Source organism: Alnus glutinosa, chromosome 9 (genome assembly GCF_958979055.1).
Source record: "Alnus glutinosa chromosome 9, dhAlnGlut1.1, whole genome shotgun sequence".
Lineage (NCBI taxonomy): Eukaryota > Viridiplantae > Streptophyta > Magnoliopsida > Fagales > Betulaceae > Alnus > Alnus glutinosa.
The window spans coordinates 26,237,408-26,254,915 of NC_084894.1; the positions used below are offsets into that span (position 1 = coordinate 26,237,408).

The following is a 17,508-nucleotide window of genomic DNA, read 5'->3' on the forward strand; positions in this document are numbered from 1 at the left end:
CCCTTTGCCTTTTTGAATTTTTTTTTTTATTAAAAAAAAAAGAAGGATCATAATTTGCTGTATTCAAGTTCAACCTGGTATAGCGTTTGCTGCGTTTTTCAGCCGATAGATACTACTATGGTTATGCCTAGGTCTCGCCACACTCAGATCGCCTCCTCCACCTTTTTGAATATATATATATATATATTTTTTTTTTTAAAAAAAAAAAAAAAAAAAAAAAAAAAAAAAAAAAACACAAAAATAATTTGCTGTATTCAAGTTCAACCTGGTATAGCGTACCCCGGTCCGTGTGTGGCCAAATTAGAAGATTGCTTCACATCCATTTGGGTCACTGAAAATGCTCGCTACCAACAGAATTCGTTCAATGAAAGAACAGAACCACTAAAATACAACCATTAATTTCTACGTAAAAGATTTAAAATTGGCAACAAAAGGGTCGCAATTATTTCTTAAAACCCAGTACATGCATATTTGACCAAGTCCACTAGTATAGAATTTCTCCTTCTTCTTCTTTTTCTTTTCTTATTTTTTCTTTTTTTCTTTTTTTAAATCCCAAGACTAAATTGAAAAAACTAACATGATTAATTTGGCAGGTTCAAGTTCAATCCGGTATAGCGTAGCTTGTGGGTGGGGGGTGTTAAAAGTATTAATGAAAAGATTAAAATCACTATTTTTTTATCAGTTTAAATTTTTAAGATAATCGATGATTTAACATGATACCAGAACAAAAAAAAATTAATTTACCTAAATTAAGGAATTTGATTACATGAAATTATTCAAATTTTCGTCTGTAAAATTCTATAAATAGAACCAATAAGAGCAAAAGGTACATATATACAATAAACCTGTATACATAACAACAGGAAGACTAGTTAAAGGTAAAAGGATAATACCTATGCTGCATTTGGTAACTATAAAGTATCAAATTCTCCTACAACCGGAGATCTAGATCTCATGCATGCAATTGTCTGCCTCCTACAATTGGGCAGATAATTGTGAGAGCGGGGTGATCAAACAAGTGAGCACCATTGGAGGCCTCTCACAATTACAGGGATCTGGCCCGGGAATTGTAGGAGATTCCATTCCATTCCTACTTGATCACCAGGACATGCTGCCATTAGATGACGTCAAGAATGTCTTTGTTTCTGTAGATTAATTAGACAAAAATCAGTGCTCTAACCCTCTTGATTTGTATAGAGATCGAATAATCCAACAGAAACATTACCTGCGCTTTCAATTTTCTTTTCGTGAGTTCCAGTCCCAAGGAGATTGTCTCTGATTGAAAGCAAGTCCACGACAACTCTCCCCATGTCCGTTCTGTCTTTTGGAGATGCTGCTGAACATGCAAGGCCAATGTTAAAGACCAATATCAAGCATTCAGTCACTTCAGCCCAACATGTTTCGCCTACTTCTTTGGAAACTGATTGGTCCAAAATCTCCATAACTTGTCCCGGCAATGCCAACTTCACAGAGTTGTGAAGGGTCAGGTCATCTTTGAACGGCTCGTCTGTGGGTCTTCTTCCTGTGAACATCTCCAGCAAAAGGATCCCAAAGCTGTACACATCACCATAAGTTGACGGCTCACCCCCAATTCCATACTCTGCCAAAATACAGAGAACAATAGTTTCTTAATTAAATCAACAATTAATTTCGTATGAACTTAAGCTTATGTGATAACTTTATCATGGGATGAGAGTCAACAATCTAGATTTTGAACCTTATCTCAAGTCGTTCACATCCAATTTTATTTTATTTTGTTCTTGATTTACTTGTCATTTATACTTGCTAAAAGAATGAGTGAAATCTTGAAACATTACCTGGAGCAGCATAACCGACTGTTCCATTAATTCCGGCCGAGCTTAATTGATTAAGAAAAGCTTGCCTACTGGATTCCGAAAGGAGTCTTGCCAAACCAAAATCACTTAAGTGAGCAGTCAGATCATCATCAAGAAGAACATTGCTTGGCTTTAGATCACAGTGAATAATAGGGGTTTGGCAGTGATGATGAAGATAAAGCAAAGCAGAAGCCACATCTATTGCAATGTTCATTCTCTGGAGAAGGCTTAAATTTCTATGCTGTTGGAGCCCATCTTCTGGATGCAACCACGTGTCCAGGTTCCCATTTGGCATGAACTCATATACTAAAGCTTTGAAATCTTTGCCCTCAAAATCAATACTTGAGCAAGCAGTAAGAATCTTAACGAGGTTTCGATGCCGGATGTTCCTCAAGGCTTGGCATTCAGCAATGAAGCTCTTTGAAGCTCCTTGCTTTTCAAGGTTGAGTACCTTGACTGCAACACTTGTTTCGTCCGGACCAAGTTTTCCTTTATAGACGGTACCAAAATGACCTGAACCAATCAAATTCCACTCAGAGAATCCACCGGTTGCATTGAGTAAGTCTTGATAAGAAATCCTTTCGTAAAAGAGCCCAAAAGAAGAAGCAGAAATACGTATCCTCTTGGACTTTCTCAACCAGCACAAGGAAATCAAAGACAACAAAGTCAAGCAGAAAACAGCTGCAATGCCCATTGCCAGTATCGACTTAAAAGCAACAGGCTTTCTATGCTTGCACGTGGGCAACTGCAGCTGTTGGATCCCCCCACAAAGCCTGTTGTTGCCATAGACTTCAATTGCAGTACCATTCCTGAAGACCCCTTGTACTGGAACCTCTCCCTCCAGATTGTTGAAAGACAGATTTAAATTCTGCAACGAGGAAAAACTAACCATGTAGCTTGGAATTGGGCCAGTCAAGTTGTTATGGGAAAGATCAAGATATTGAATACCTTTTAACCCACTTAAATCGGGAATGTTTCCTTCGAAGAAGTTCCCCTGCATATAAAGAACTTCCAACGCCAAACAATCCTTTAGCTGCCCGGGAATCTCTTGGGAAAAATTGTTGTGTGATAAATCCAGAGAAACAAGAGATTTCAGGTTTCCTATTTCTGGTGGCAACGGACCCGTCAGAAAGTTATGAGACACATTAAGGACTACAGACAGAGCTGGAAGGCTAAGGAGCTGCTCTGGTATGGTGCCATTTAACTTATTATGGCAAAAGCGTACATCTTGCAGGTATCTACACGTTCCCAGACTCGTGGGTATGCTTCCTTCTAAGCTGTTATTATACAAATGGAGAGCTAACAATTGAGTCATGTTGCCAAAGGAAGATGGGATCTCCCCTGTAAATTTGTTTTCGCCCAAGGATAGTCCGTTCAAGTTTGAGAGCTTCCCAATTGAAGCTGGAATAGTCCCTGTTAACAAATTCTGTTCCAGCCCAAGTTGAGTTAGGCTGACTAGATTTGATATCTGCATCGGTATGCTTCCACCGATAAAATTCCCTCCAAGCCCTAGCCATGTCAATTGGGTTGAGAGGTTTGTTATGGAGTTAGGCAGCTCACCATCAAGCTGGTTGTAGCTGACATCGAGCCTCCCTAACTGGCTACAATTGGCCAAAGAACTCAGAAAACTCAAATCATCAACTGAATGATTTCCGAGAAGATTGCTATTTGCATTAAGCCATTGAAGATTTTGTAGATTACCAAAACTCATGGGTATATTTCCTGCGAAATAATTCCCAGCGACATCAACTTCTTGAAGTCCTGAAGCATTGGCCAAGGAAGCTGGAAAGGTTCCTGTGAATTTGTTTTCTCCCCCCCAAAGTATTTGGAGATTTGGAAGAGCAATGCCTATTTCAGGCTTGAGGTTACCAGCGAAGTTGTTGCCACTCAGGGTAATGATTGTGAGTGATGATAAATTGTAAAGGGAAGATGGAAACGCACCGGAAAAATTATTTTTTTTAACATCAAAAGCTTTCAAGCTTGTCATTTTGGCTATTGTATCTGGAATTTCTCCCTCCAAATTGTTATATTTAAACCAAAGCTCTTGGAGAGAGGACAGGTTCCCCAGAGGTGGAGGGAACCTTCCACTTAAATTGTTGTTGGCAAGAGATAGGATCTCAAGTTTGGACAAAGAGCCAAGTTGAGAAGGGATTTGTTGTACTAGGTTGTTGTACTGGAGATCAAGATTCAGGAGGTTGGAACAGTGGGACAGATTAACTGGAATTTCCCCTTCCAATGAGTTATGACTCAAGTTCAGATTTTGAAGCCTGATCAACTGACCAACTTCTGATGGGATTCCACCAGAGAAGGAGTTGCTTGAAAGGTTGAGATATCGAAGGAAAGAAAGATTTCCGAGGTGGGGAGATATGGTGCCAACCAATTTCAGGTCTTTTAGGTCCACACCAATCACCCTTTGGTGTTTGTGGCCGCAGGTGACCCCAACCCACTGGCAGAAATGCAAAGACTCATTCCAAGAAGCAAGGATACTGAGAGGGTCATCAATGTGGGACTTGAACTCGAGCAGTGCATGCTTGTCAGTCTCATTTGAAAGCATGGCAGCCAAGGAAAGTTTTGAGACAGGCAAGAAGAGGGACAGAAGAAGGATGGCCCAGGAAGTTAGCAAAAAGAATAGTCTTAATCTCATAAGAGGATGCTCCATGTGAGAGGGAGAAAGTAGCAGGCACAAAGAGAAGCTGAGGTTTGCAGAGAACTCTCACATGCATGTATTAATAGGGAACTAACTTAATAACCACTTAGATGGGGACTGCTCTTATTGATTAGTCAGACTATATATTAGAGTCACTCTTATTCAATCTTTGAACTGGTCGAGCCACTCACATCTAGAGTGATGTTTAACTACAAACTGATCGATTTTCCCTTATTTTGACGGCTTCTGCACTATCCGGCCAGCGTTTTAATATGTTGATGTATGCACTTGAGGTCGATGTGTATCTCTGCACCACTTGCAATGGCGACCTTAGAGACAAAATCAATATAAATTTATTGACGTACCCAAATAGTCAGCTAACAACTTTGAAAACTTTCCCACCTCCTAGTTTTTTTCCCATTCTCCTACGCCTTAGACAAGAAGCTTGTCAGTTTCCAATGGCTTCCTTGACATCTTCAATACCTAATGGTGTTAAATGCACATTGATTTCAAGATCATGTCAATTCATTTCAACTACCTAGCGTAAAACCCGCGCTATATGCATATTTTTCTTAATAATTTAATGATTTTCACCCTATGGTGACGGTTGGGTGACCAAATTAAACGGACATTAAACAACAAAAGCAGTCATAAAATGTTACTTGGTCGCAGATTTAGCCACTTTAAAATTATTTTATATATTAAATTTTGGTTCTTTAATTTTTCAACCCTTTTTTTACTAACCATTGTTACCGAAATTTTTGCACATGTATTTTTTTTTTTTTATTATTATTCAAATATGGGAAAGGGGAAGGGAATCAAACTACAATCTAACCGAACCACAACAGAAAAGGCAACAAAAAACAAACACAAACAAGTAATAGTAGGCAATAGTAATCATCGATGATTCCAGAAAAATCATAAATGAGCTGGGCCTTTCCTTGGGCTGCACTAGATGATTTTAAATAGCAAAATGACTCAAAGAGCCCCAACCTGTAAAAACAACAACCACCGGGAGATGGTTTTTGCACATGTATTGAACGTATATGAACCAAAGTATAAAATTGCTGAAAAGTTTGGTCTATTTAACAATTTTAGCCACCTTAAAGCTATTTAAAATGTTAAATTTTGGTTATTGGAGAGGTCATTTATATATTCACTTTCAACTATTTAACAATTTTTTTTTTCTTTAGTGTTGACGCCATTATTGTTATATATTGAAATATTTGGGTTTAAGAACGTTCCTTTCAGTTTAACTATTCCTCTTACAATTCTTACGCTTCTTTTCAATAAATGCATTATAATTTAATTTCAAATTAAAATATTTTATGAAAACATCTTAAAAAAGAATAGTAAAAAATATAAATAGTAATAATAAAAAAGAAAGGTTATAGAGTAATTCATTAAATTCAAACCGCTATTAATTTCTACCCTATGCATGGTGACAGTTGGATGAATCAAATTAGACCAACATTAAACAAAAAATAAAAAAAAAAAAAAATAAAAAAAAAAAAAAAAAGACATAAAATGCTACTTGTCATATATTTAGCCACCCTAAAACCATTTTATATATTAAATTTTGATTCATTTTCTTCCTACTTTTTATTAACCATTAATTGTTAGTGAAAATTTTGCCGAAATGTTTTGGCCAATTTAAAAATTTTAATTATTAGCCACCAACCTATTTAAAATGTTAAATTTTGGTTAATTATTAGGAAACTAATAATATTAATTTTAGTGCATTATTTAACAATCTTTTCTTTATTGTTGATGCTTATTATTGTTATTCGAATATATATATTTTTTTTTTAGATTTAAAAAGTCCCTTTAATTAGAATCCAATTTAACTATTCATCTTCCAATTCTCATGCTTCTTTAATTTCAATAACTACATAATTTAATTTAAAAAAATTTGGTTGTTATTCATTTGTGAAAAATATAGAACTGGTGATTTTTTTTGTATAAGTGATAAGAGTGCGTCTTATACACTTGCGGTCGATTTGTATCTCTGCACCACGGCGACCTTAGAGACAAAATCAATATAAATTTATATAAATCAATATAAATCAAAAAACTAGGAGGTGGGAAAAAACTAGTTTTTTCCCCGTTCTCCTACGCCTTAGACAAGAAGCTTGTCAGTTTCCAATTGCTTCCTTCACATCTCCAACACTAATTGGTCTTAAATGCACATTGATTTCCAGATCATGTCAATTCATTTCAACAGCTAGCGTATAACTCGCGCTATATGCATATTTTTTTTTTAATAATTTAATTTTAAAAATCATTTTGCTAAAACATCTTAGAAAATAATAAAAAAAATTCAAACGATTGATTTTCACCATATTGTGACCATAAAGGCCAAGGAATTAAATATATTAGTACTTTTTAATTTGAGGAGCCTAGTGTTTTAAGATGATTAGTTTGATATACCATTAATTAATTGAACATTAGGGTATCAGATGAACTTATTTAAAATCATAGAAAAACTTGATGACCTAATTATTGAAATCGAAAACCTAAGACTAAAACTTAAGGATTAAATTTAACTTTTTCCTAAGAAATATGTAATGTTTTATGGATTATGATTCCATATCATTATGCGAATGATCCAAGGACTTGTTAGAATATATGATAAAAATATTCATAAGGAGAATCGGGACTAAGGAAGAAGAAGGGATTCTTCTTCTCTTTTCCCTTCCCAGGACCTTCTCTGTTAGGTCACCAAGATATGAAAAAATGAATTTTAATTATAATAAAAATATTTGACCTAATTTTTTTTAAATGGTAATTGATTAAATCTAGCAAGAAACCACAACCACGAGCATCGTGACTAAGATTGTTAATTATTCATGAAAAATCTGTGGCGCGCATAAGGGGATGGAAACGCACCCAAAAAATTATTCACATCAACTAGAAAATATTCTAGACTTGGCATTTGCGCTTCTGTATTTGGAATTTCTCCCTCCAAATTGTTGTACTAGAGATCAAGTTGTACGAGAGAGGACAGGTTCCCCAGAGATGCATAGTGGGAACCTTCCAGTTAAGTGGTTGTTGGCAGGGGCGGAGGGAGGGGGGGTGAGAGGGGTCAAATGCACCCCCCCTCACCTCTCAAAAAATTTCCAAACTATTGGAATTTTTTTTTTTTTTGAACATCCTAGTTGCCCCCCCTCAAAAACTCATCAAAGGGCAAATATTTTTCAAGAGAATCGAGCTTTATAAGATACACTACATTCCGCCATTTTTTCACTGGTTTTAGGTTAAAAAACCAGTCACCAGCCAGGCAGCCACAGGTTGAAGATGACATATTTTTGCTTTTAATAAAACTACACCGTTTTGTTCGTTCATTTAAACCAAAGAAGAATAGGGAGGACACGTACATAGGGGTGTAAACGAGCCGATCCTGAGCGGGTATTGCCTGTTCGGGCTCGGCTCGTTTAACAAACAGTAAAGCTCGAGCTCGAGCTCGAGCTCGACACGAGCTGAAAAATCTTGTGCGAGCTCGGCTCGCGTAACAAAAACTATTGTCCGAGCTCGAGCTCGAGCTCGAGCTCGGCCATTTTGGTCGATCCCGAGCTCGAGTACTCGGCTCGAGCTCGGCTCGTATCATAATTTAAATTATTGACTTTAGCAAAAAAAATTAAAAATTAAAAATTAAACCACAAATTTTCAAAATAATGTGCACTTGCACGTATTAGAATTTTGCATTAAAAGCAAACAATAAGGCAATTGTCAATGAGTCTAGAATGAATTACAATTATCTATGAATCTATAATAAGTAATTAAATATGGTCAAATTGATCATTATGAATTTATGAGTCATAAATCATAATTTATAACTACCTACTAATAATACTAATATTATATGATCATACGATCTAAGTATTATCATATGATAGCATATTTAATGTATTAACATGATTTAACAACTCGTATGATCTTAAATCTTAGATCTTAGATTACGTGATGCAATGATTATTAAGTATTTAATGATAAACTCATAACATATAATAAAATGATTGCATATTTTATATTTACATGTCATATGGCACAATGTTATATTATTATATGATCATATAGCCATATAATCTTATTATATAACATGAATAATATGATTAAGTATACAAATTGTCATTATATCATATGACTAATAATTAATTATTGATATTATTCACTTTTATTATTTTATATACCTATAACCAATTAATATATACTAACTAATAACTATTGTTATTTATTACTTAATTTATGCTTACATATAGTATATTATAAAACTAGTTATATATATATATATATATATATATATATATATATACGAGTCGAGCCTTAATAAACGAGTCGATCCTTATGCGAGCGGGTTCACGAGCTTTAGTCGAGTCGAGTCGAGTTTATACGAGTTTGCATCGTTTAATAATCGAGTTTGATTTTCGTGTTCACGAGTAGCTCATTTAATAATCGATTCGAGCACGAGTCGAGTTTATTCGAGCCGATCTCGAGTAAGCTCACGAGTAGCTCAGCTCGTTTACACCCCTACACGTACATGTCTTTTAATAGTAATAAAAGGACACGTCTTATTAGTCTTTTAGTAGATTTGAAAGAAGGACAAGTCTAAAGTTGCAATTTCCATCTACATGCCCCTGGCAGACCCTCATACATCGCTGTTGACGCTTCAAAACTTCTTAACCCCAAACAATGGAAGAAAAAAAAAACCTCTCATCTCTCGTGGTTTTGGTGTAGGACTAGGAACCGGGTCTTGAAAATGGATCTGGATAATAGATCAGAGAGTTGGGTTGGGTTGAAAAAAACAGGATTGGACTTGGATCAATGAAATTATGAAACACCAAATCAAAACAAAACAAAACAAAAATATTGAAAATGAGTTTAAATTCGTAATGGGCTGATGAAGAGCAATGGACACCGAGAACCGCTGACGGTAAAAGAGGAGAAATTTTACATGTCATACCTCCTCTTTTTGTGTCTTTTTAAAAATCATTTGATTTTTAAAATTATCATTTAGTTTTATAATAGATCGATTTATGATGGATCATTATTAAAATTTTATCAAATAGTAATTTTAAAATCTTGAGCCTAATTTAGCTTAGCCGACTTCTTCACACTACAAAAAAAATTACTTTTCGCCACTTGCAGTTCGCCGCGTGTACGGTCACTGTACACGTGGCGAACTGTTAGCCGCGTGTAAGTAGCCGCGTACATACACGCGGTGGACTTGGTAGCGCTAAATGCACAATTGGCCGCGTATATTTTAATACACGCGGCCAACAGTTGGCCGCGTGTATTATTGAACATGCGGCCAACTGGCCGCGTGTATTAATGTACACGCGGCTATCTGTTGGCCGCGTGTACATTAATACACGCGGCCATATGTTGGCCGCGTGTACATTAATACACGCGGCCAACTGGCCGCAGTATTAAAATATATATATATATATATATATATTCTTTTTATATATTTTTTTTTTTACTAAAATTCTCCAAATTTATTTCATCCAAAAATATCACAAAATCAAATTGCACTAATTAATCAAAACAATAATATTTAAAATTTCGAATACCATGTACTAATAAACATATTCATTACTAACAATAACTACTTACACAACAATATGAACAAATTTTTAAATCTTGTAAAAATAAAGTTATTCGTGACTAACAAAAAAAAATATATATACAAAATATCTACAAATCTGGAGGACGTCGCTGCGGATCACGAGGTGCAGTCCCAGGCGTGACCTCGCCAACTGTCGATTGTCCCGCAAGAGATGGTGTAACGGGCGATGGAGTCCCGAGAGGGGATTGTTGGCTCAGCAATTGTCCAGAAGGCGACAACGAACCAACCGTTGTCGCATTACCTGCAAGTAATAAAAAAAATTAACCTACATAATATTATATGCAAATTTAAACAAATAATGAGAACAAATTAAAAATAAACCTAAATGTATACATAATATGAACCATACCTGCAGGCGCACTACTAGCAGATGACGTACTACCTACGTGTGCGGGTGAAGACTGCTGAGCACCAGGGCATACGAACGATAATCCTGTAGAGGACATGAAGGCCTCAAAATGTCGCATGCGCTGCTCCATAGCATCAAAATGTCGCATGCGCTGCTCCATAGCATCAAACTGTCGTATGCGCTGCTCCATGCTGTCAGCCCGCTCTCTCTCGGCCTGCACTATGCCCTCCAACTCCGCAATTTTATGAGCAGCCCAATCCTGAGACGTGCCCTCGGCCGGTCCCCCCCGTGTGCGGTCCCTATACGAGAAACAAGTCCCGCGAACAGGCGTAACGTTCGGCCCAACCTGCCGAACCCTACCCGCATACTCGGGTCGCCCAACCACTTGCTCGTACGCGTCGCCAGGTGCCCAACGCACCGTATCTGATGAGACGGGGTCCGAGGCAGCAGGATCAGTGGACAAACTCTGTGTCATCCGCTCCTGTACGTCGTCAACATACAAAACACTGGTAATTAATAAATACTTTATCACACGCATAACTAATAATAATCGATAACATTTAACAGTAGCATACGCATAGGTCCCGTGTCCGCTCGTTCAGGAAAGTGCCGTCTTTCCTTGTGTGCGTCTTCACAAACGACTCGGCGCGAGTGGGGGGCGTGCCAGATATAGATGCCTGTCGCCATACAGTATAAATATATAACAAACATTGGATATTCATTTAATGTTAAGAAAGAACAATTATGTCCAAATAAGAATTAGGGTTTTTACATATTGTTCCATACCTCAACGTGATTAAATCTGGCATAACTTTTGGACCCCAGACTATGGGGGATGTCATTCTGCTCCTGCAGCCGCTTCATTCGTTCAGACCTCTCCTTTACATTGAACATTTGCAAAAAAATTTAAGAATTGATACACTTAATTACTTATGTGCTATGATTGAATGAACTGTTTATTAAAAAAACACAACATTAGATTAGTAGTACATTGAAAGACCTACATACCACATTTATTTTTGTGCACCACTCGTGCAGTACGTCCTCCACATCCGTTCGGTCATACTTATCAAAAAACGTATCTGGCATTCTCGCACGTATTGTCAATGGCGTGTCACCGTCTCGAATATTTAGCTGGGTCCTCAACTTCGACTTCCACGAACGGTGCTTACGACCCATATCACCCCAGAATTCATTCTGTGCCAGGCGCTGGTCGACGGATACGAGTACATAAAATTCTTGCTGCACATTCAATCTAATAATTAATTTTAGCAGTTCAATAAAAAAATCATCTTAACTTTAATTTCACAAAATACATATATTAGTTTCATACACATACCATTATGGCATCCCACATCGCCTGCTTAATCTGTTTATCTACCTTCGCCCATTTGTCCCGCAAGTGAATGTGGGACCCGCTCCGTAACATCTTGCCCGCAGCCCGTCTATAACGATTGCATGCTCGTCCCACGGGTTGTGTTGCAGCATTGTACTGCAACACAACTTTCTTACCCCTCGGGAGCACCCAATTTCTCTCCGGGTCCTTAATTACCTCAAAATAGATGCTCCCGTCTGGGTTATACCCTAGTCAATAAATATAAAACGTTAATATAGTAACACTAAATAACTTAATTATATTAATAAATTAAGAATTCAATTTAAATATTATACGAACTTACTAAATTAAGATATAATGATGTATAAAAATGTACTTACCCATCAGCCGAATATGGTCGAATGCTATGTGCTCGGTCGCTGGGTCACCAGCATGCTCCTCGCCTAACTCATCCTCTGGGTGATGCTCATCATCATGATCGTCATCCGAAGGCATATCCTGGGGGACATCATGGGCTAACTGATCAAGACCCAACATCACATCGTCCCCCTCGCGGGGCAGCTGGCTCTCCCCCGCATCTGGGTCCTGACTCTCCCCAGGAAGCGGCAACTGGCTCTGTCCATAAACAGGCATCTGGCTCTCCCCAGGTGCCGGGCCCTGGCCCCCCGCCGGTGCCGACAGCTGTCCCGACCGCATACCCGGCATAGGCATCCCCCCCGCTGTGGCAGCGAGAATCTGTCATCCTGATTCTCACTATCAGGGTTGACTGGCATAGGTGGTGTAAGGGGGTGTGGATAGTACAACGGAAATCTGCTCAGATCATGAAACTCTGGCGCCCACCATCGATCAATATGACCCGGTGAGGTCAGCCCCAACTGCGAGAACGTCGTGTATGGAGAAAGAGAATATCCAACTGAGCTCGTCTGGCCGGGATCTGACCTGCTCATCCCCGCCGTACCCGGGGGCAATGGTCTGTAAAAGGCATCCGGGCCGTGTGGCCACGGTGTGGTATGTAGTGCCGCTGACATCGCCGGTGTGGACGTAGGCGGGTATAGAGAAGGAGAATATCTAGTTGTGCTCGTCTGCCCGGGATCTGACCTGCTCATCCCCGCCGTACCCGGGGGCAATGGTCTGTAAAAGGCATCAGGGCCGTGTGGCCACGGTGTGGTATGTAGTGCCGCTGACATCGCCGGTGTGGATGTAGTCGTGCAAGGCGCGGGTAGGCGTGGTGCACGATGTGCGCAAGTAGGGGGTCTCTGGTCCATCGAAACCTGCGAACAAATGTGAGACAAAATATTTGAAATTCGTTTTAATTTTAATATTACAAAAGAATATGCATAATATACAATGAGCTCTATGCAAACTAAGAAAGTACTTTGAGTTTAAGGAAATTGTACCAATAATAAATATAGAGAGATCTCGAACCTTTTTCTTTTATATTTTTTAATATTCTTCTTTCTTTTTTTAGGGTTTATGGTTTTGTTATTTTTATTTTTAGGGTTTATGGTTTTAGGTTTTTAGGGTTTAGTTTTTAGGGTTTGGGTTTAAAGGTTAGGGCTTAGGTTGTTAGGGTTTAGTTTTTAGGGTTAGGGTTAAAAAGGTTAGAGTTTAGGTTTTAAGGGTTTAGTTTTTAGGGTTAGGGTTTTAAGGGTTTAGTTTTTAAGGTTAGGGTTTAGGTTTTTAGGGTTCTAGTTTTTAGGGTATGGGTTTAAAGGTTAGGGCTTAGGTTGTTAGGGTTTAGTTTTTAGGGTTAGGGTTAAAAAGGTTAGGGTTTAGGTTTTAAGGGTTTAGTTTTTAGGGTTTCGGTTTTAAGGGTTTAGTTTTAAAGGTTAGGGTTTAGGTTTAGGGTTTAGGGTTTAGGGTTTAGTTTTTAAGGTTAGGGTTTAGGTTTTTAGGGTTTAGTTTTTAGGGTTAGGGTTTAGGGTTTAGGTAAATATATTTGTAAGGTTTAGGGTTTTAGGTGTTTAGGGTTTAGTTTGTAGGGTTAGGGTTTGGGTTTACCTCACCATAAAAAGTAATTAAAAAAAAAGAGATCTCTCCCTTTATTAATTTTTTTTTTTTTTAATATTCGTCTTTCTTTATTTATGGTTTAGAGTTTTAAGGTTTCTTTTTTTAGGGTTAGGGTTAAAAAGGTTAGGGTTTAGTTTTTAGGGTTAGGGTTTAAAAAGTTAGGGTTTAGGTTTTGAAGGTTTAGTTTGTAGGGTTAGGGTTTTAAGGTTAGGGTTTAGGTTTTAGGGTTTAGGGTTTAGGGTTTAGGTTGTTAGGGTTTAGTTTTTAGGATTAGGGTTTAGGCATCGTGGGTTTAGTTTTTAAGGTTAGGGTTAAAAAGGTTAGGGTTTAGGTTTTTAGGGTTAGGGTTTTAAGGTTAGGGTTTAGGTTTTAGGGTTTAGGGTTTAGGGTTTAGGTTGTTAGGGTTTAGTTTTTAGGATTAGGGTTTAGGCATCGTGGGTTTAGTTTTTAAGGTTAGGGTTAAAAAGGTTAGGGTTTAGGTTTTTAGGGTTTACGTTTTTACGGTTTAGTTTTTAGGGTTAGGGTTTTAAGGTTAGAGTTTAGGGTTTAGGGTTTAGGGTTTAGGTTTTAGGGTTTTAAGGTTACGATTTAGGTTTTTAGGGTTAGGGTTTTAAGGTTAGGGTTTAGGGTTTAACTAAAATAAAAAAGCAACAAAAAAATTTCACTCTTTTGTAGGGTTTAGGGTTTTTAGGGTGAACGGTATTTTGGGCTAGGGTTTATGGTTTATGGTTTTTGCTTGTTTTTTAGAGTATAAAGCTTAGAGGTTTGGTTTTGAGATTTGATCATAGGGATTTTTATATTGGTTTTGATTTAGGTGTTAGGGTTTATTGTTTACACGTTTGTTATAAATTGAATAATAAAAAGAATTATTATAAATGGTAGACGGTGGCCAAATTTAATTTTCTGTATCTATCCAATAATCGTTGGATACGATCATTTTCTTATAAAATGATAGCGAGTTTACTTTGAAAGGTTTTTTTTTTTTTTTTTGTAAAAAAATTACCTGAGAATGAACTCCGTCCAACTTTTTTTCTTTGTTCTTAAAAAACCCAAAAATTGTTGAAATAGTACCGCATAGTTATTTATATTTTATTGGTTTGGATCATTGATTTTATGATGAAGTTAATAAAATAATTACCACAAATAATAATCCACACACCAATTCGTAGTACAGTAAAACATATTACAAAAAAAATATATATATATACCACAACTGTACGAATATTTTTCATGCATAACGACCAACCACATCAAAATACATAAAATTACATAACAATAGATATTCAAACCCAACAAAATTAACAGCATTGCATAGACCATTATTAATTGCTAAATCCACAATTATTATATGAAACTATTAAAAAAATTAGAAACAGATTTGAAACAAATTAATTTAAATGCACCAAGTTTATTATAGCCAAAATTAAAGAAAAAAAAATTAATGGTAAAATTACTCACAAATATTTTTTTTTGAGTGATTTGTATGCTCCTTAGCCAAAATGTACCTGCATTAAAACATATTAGTCCCAAAATAATATTCACGTACAAGGCAGAGAGAGAGAGAGAGAGAGAGAGAGAGAGAGGTTTCAGAGAGAGAGAGAGAGTCAGTGAGATGTGTGTAGAGAGAGAGAGGTCCGGACCTACTGTGGTTCGGTTAGAGAGAGAGAGAGAGAGAGAGCAAGAGAGAGACAGAGAGATAGAGAGAGAGAGAGGGAGATGTAGAGAGAGAGAGAGCTAGAGAGAGACAGAGAGATAGAGAGAGGGAGATGTAGAGAGAGATAGGACCTGGTTCGGTTAGAGAGAGAGAGAGACCTAGAGAGAGACAGAGAGATAGAGAGAGAGACAGAGAGAAAGAGAGAGAGAGAGAGCTAGAAAGAGAGAGAGCTAGAGAGAGATAGGACCTGGTTCGGTTAGAGAGAGAGAGAGAGAGAGAGAGAGAGAGCATGCACCGGAGAGGGAGCTGGCCGGAGAAGACACCGGAGGGCGGTGGTCGGTGGTCGGTGGACGGTGGACGGAGAAGGAGAGAGAGAGAGAGAGAGCCGAGTGAGAGAGAGAGAGGTGAGGGAGAGAAACGTGTTTGTGGATTGCATGGGGTAGCTTCCTCTGGAAGCTACCCTGTTTTTATTTTTTATTTTTTTAATTAATTGAAACCGAGGCCAGGTGGCGCGCGGGAATTGTCCCGCGCAGGTCACCTGGCCAAAAATTGGCCGCGTGGCTTAATGCCACGCGGCCAATTAGAGACGTGTATAATAATACACGTCTCTATAGGTTTTTTAATTATTATTATTATTTTTTTAAAAAAAAAAAAAACGAAAATTTTATATATATATATATATATATATATATATATATATATATATATATATATATATATATATATATATATATATATATATATATATATATATATATATATATATATTAAATATATATATATATACAAATATATATATATATATACAAATATATATATATATATATATACAAATATATATATATATATATATACAAATATATATATATATATATATACAAATATATATATATATATATATACAAATATATATATATATATATATACAAATATATATATATATATATATACAAATATATATATATATATATACAAATATATATATATATATACAAATATATATATATATATATACAAATATATATATATATATATATATATATATATATATATATATTTGTATTTGTAAACACAAACCCTAATCCGACCCTAAGTGTATGTAATATATATAGTGTTAACGTTTACGTAGACTCTAACCCATAAAACTAAACCCTAAACGATAACCCTAAAACTAATTCTTAAACCCTAAGTCTCTGTTAAGTTTCATATATATATATAGGTCCTATATATATATAGGGTTAGGGTTTTATTAGATTAGTAGTCCATTAACGTAAATCCTAATTAGAGTTAGGGTTTACTTATAAGTATACCATATATATGTAAAGTACTCAACACGTAAAACGTAAATATACTATAAACATATTGCACGTAGCCCATAACCCCTAACCCTATGTTTATATACTATATATAGTCATAAACCCTAACCCTAAGTGTATGTACTTTGTTATGTTGCATATTATTTTTTTGTTCCTCGCCGTATAATTATGCATATATATATAGCACAAATTTGGGTTATTTATGCATTTAGTACTCTATATAAACATAAACCTTAACACTGAGTGTATATACAACGTTATTATATATATCTATAAACCCTAATCCTAAGTGTATATATATACTATATATAGCTATACTGTATATAGCTATATAAGTATACTATGTATATATATATATAGCCATAAACACCAATGTTATGGTATATACAAGTAACTATAAAGGTATATAGTTTCGGCACGCCGTTTACATGCATGCATGCATGCATATATTATATATATGTATATACATAATATGACAAGATAGATTTGAAATACAAATACAAATACAAATACAAACACAAACACATGCAACCCTAAGTGTATGTACTGTACAAATTGTTAAACCCTAAGTGTATGAACTGTAGAAATTGCTAAACCCTAAGCCATAAAACTAAACCGTAAACTATAAATTAAAACTAAATCCTAACCCTAAGTATATATATATATATACTATACTAAACCCTGACCATAAAATTGAACCCTAAAACCCATAATCTTAACCCTAATCTTAAGTGT

General features: G+C 36.3%; 1 protein-coding gene across 1 annotated transcript; it reads right to left on the reverse strand.

The window, feature by feature from the left end:
- Positions 1-772: 772 nt before the first annotated feature.
- Positions 773-4,519, reverse strand: LOC133877883 (putative receptor-like protein kinase At3g47110). The gene is made up of 3 exons (XM_062316333.1): positions 1,818-4,519; positions 1,226-1,600; positions 773-1,145 (listed from the first exon to the last, which is right to left on the reverse strand). Exons 1-3 carry the CDS (start codon positions 4,492-4,494, stop codon positions 1,099-1,101), a joined length of 3,099 nt encoding a protein of 1,032 aa, XP_062172317.1. The 5' UTR covers positions 4,495-4,519; the 3' UTR covers positions 773-1,098.
- Positions 4,520-17,508: the final 12,989 nt, after the last annotated feature.

What these genes read in the sequence shown, in the direction of transcription:
- LOC133877883 (XM_062316333.1), bottom strand. Translation starts at nt 4,494, where the DNA reads ATGGAGCATCCTCTTATGAGATTAAGACTATTCTTTTTGCTAACTTCC. An exon ending in AGTCGGTTATGCTGCTCCAG is followed by an intron (nt 1,601 to 1,817) that starts GTAATGTTTCAA and finishes GTATTTTGGCAG; the next exon opens with AGTATGGAATTGGGGGTGAG. An exon ending in AAAGAAAATTGAAAGCGCAG is followed by an intron (nt 1,146 to 1,225) that starts GTAATGTTTCTG and finishes ATTAATCTACAG; the next exon opens with AAACAAAGACATTCTTGACG.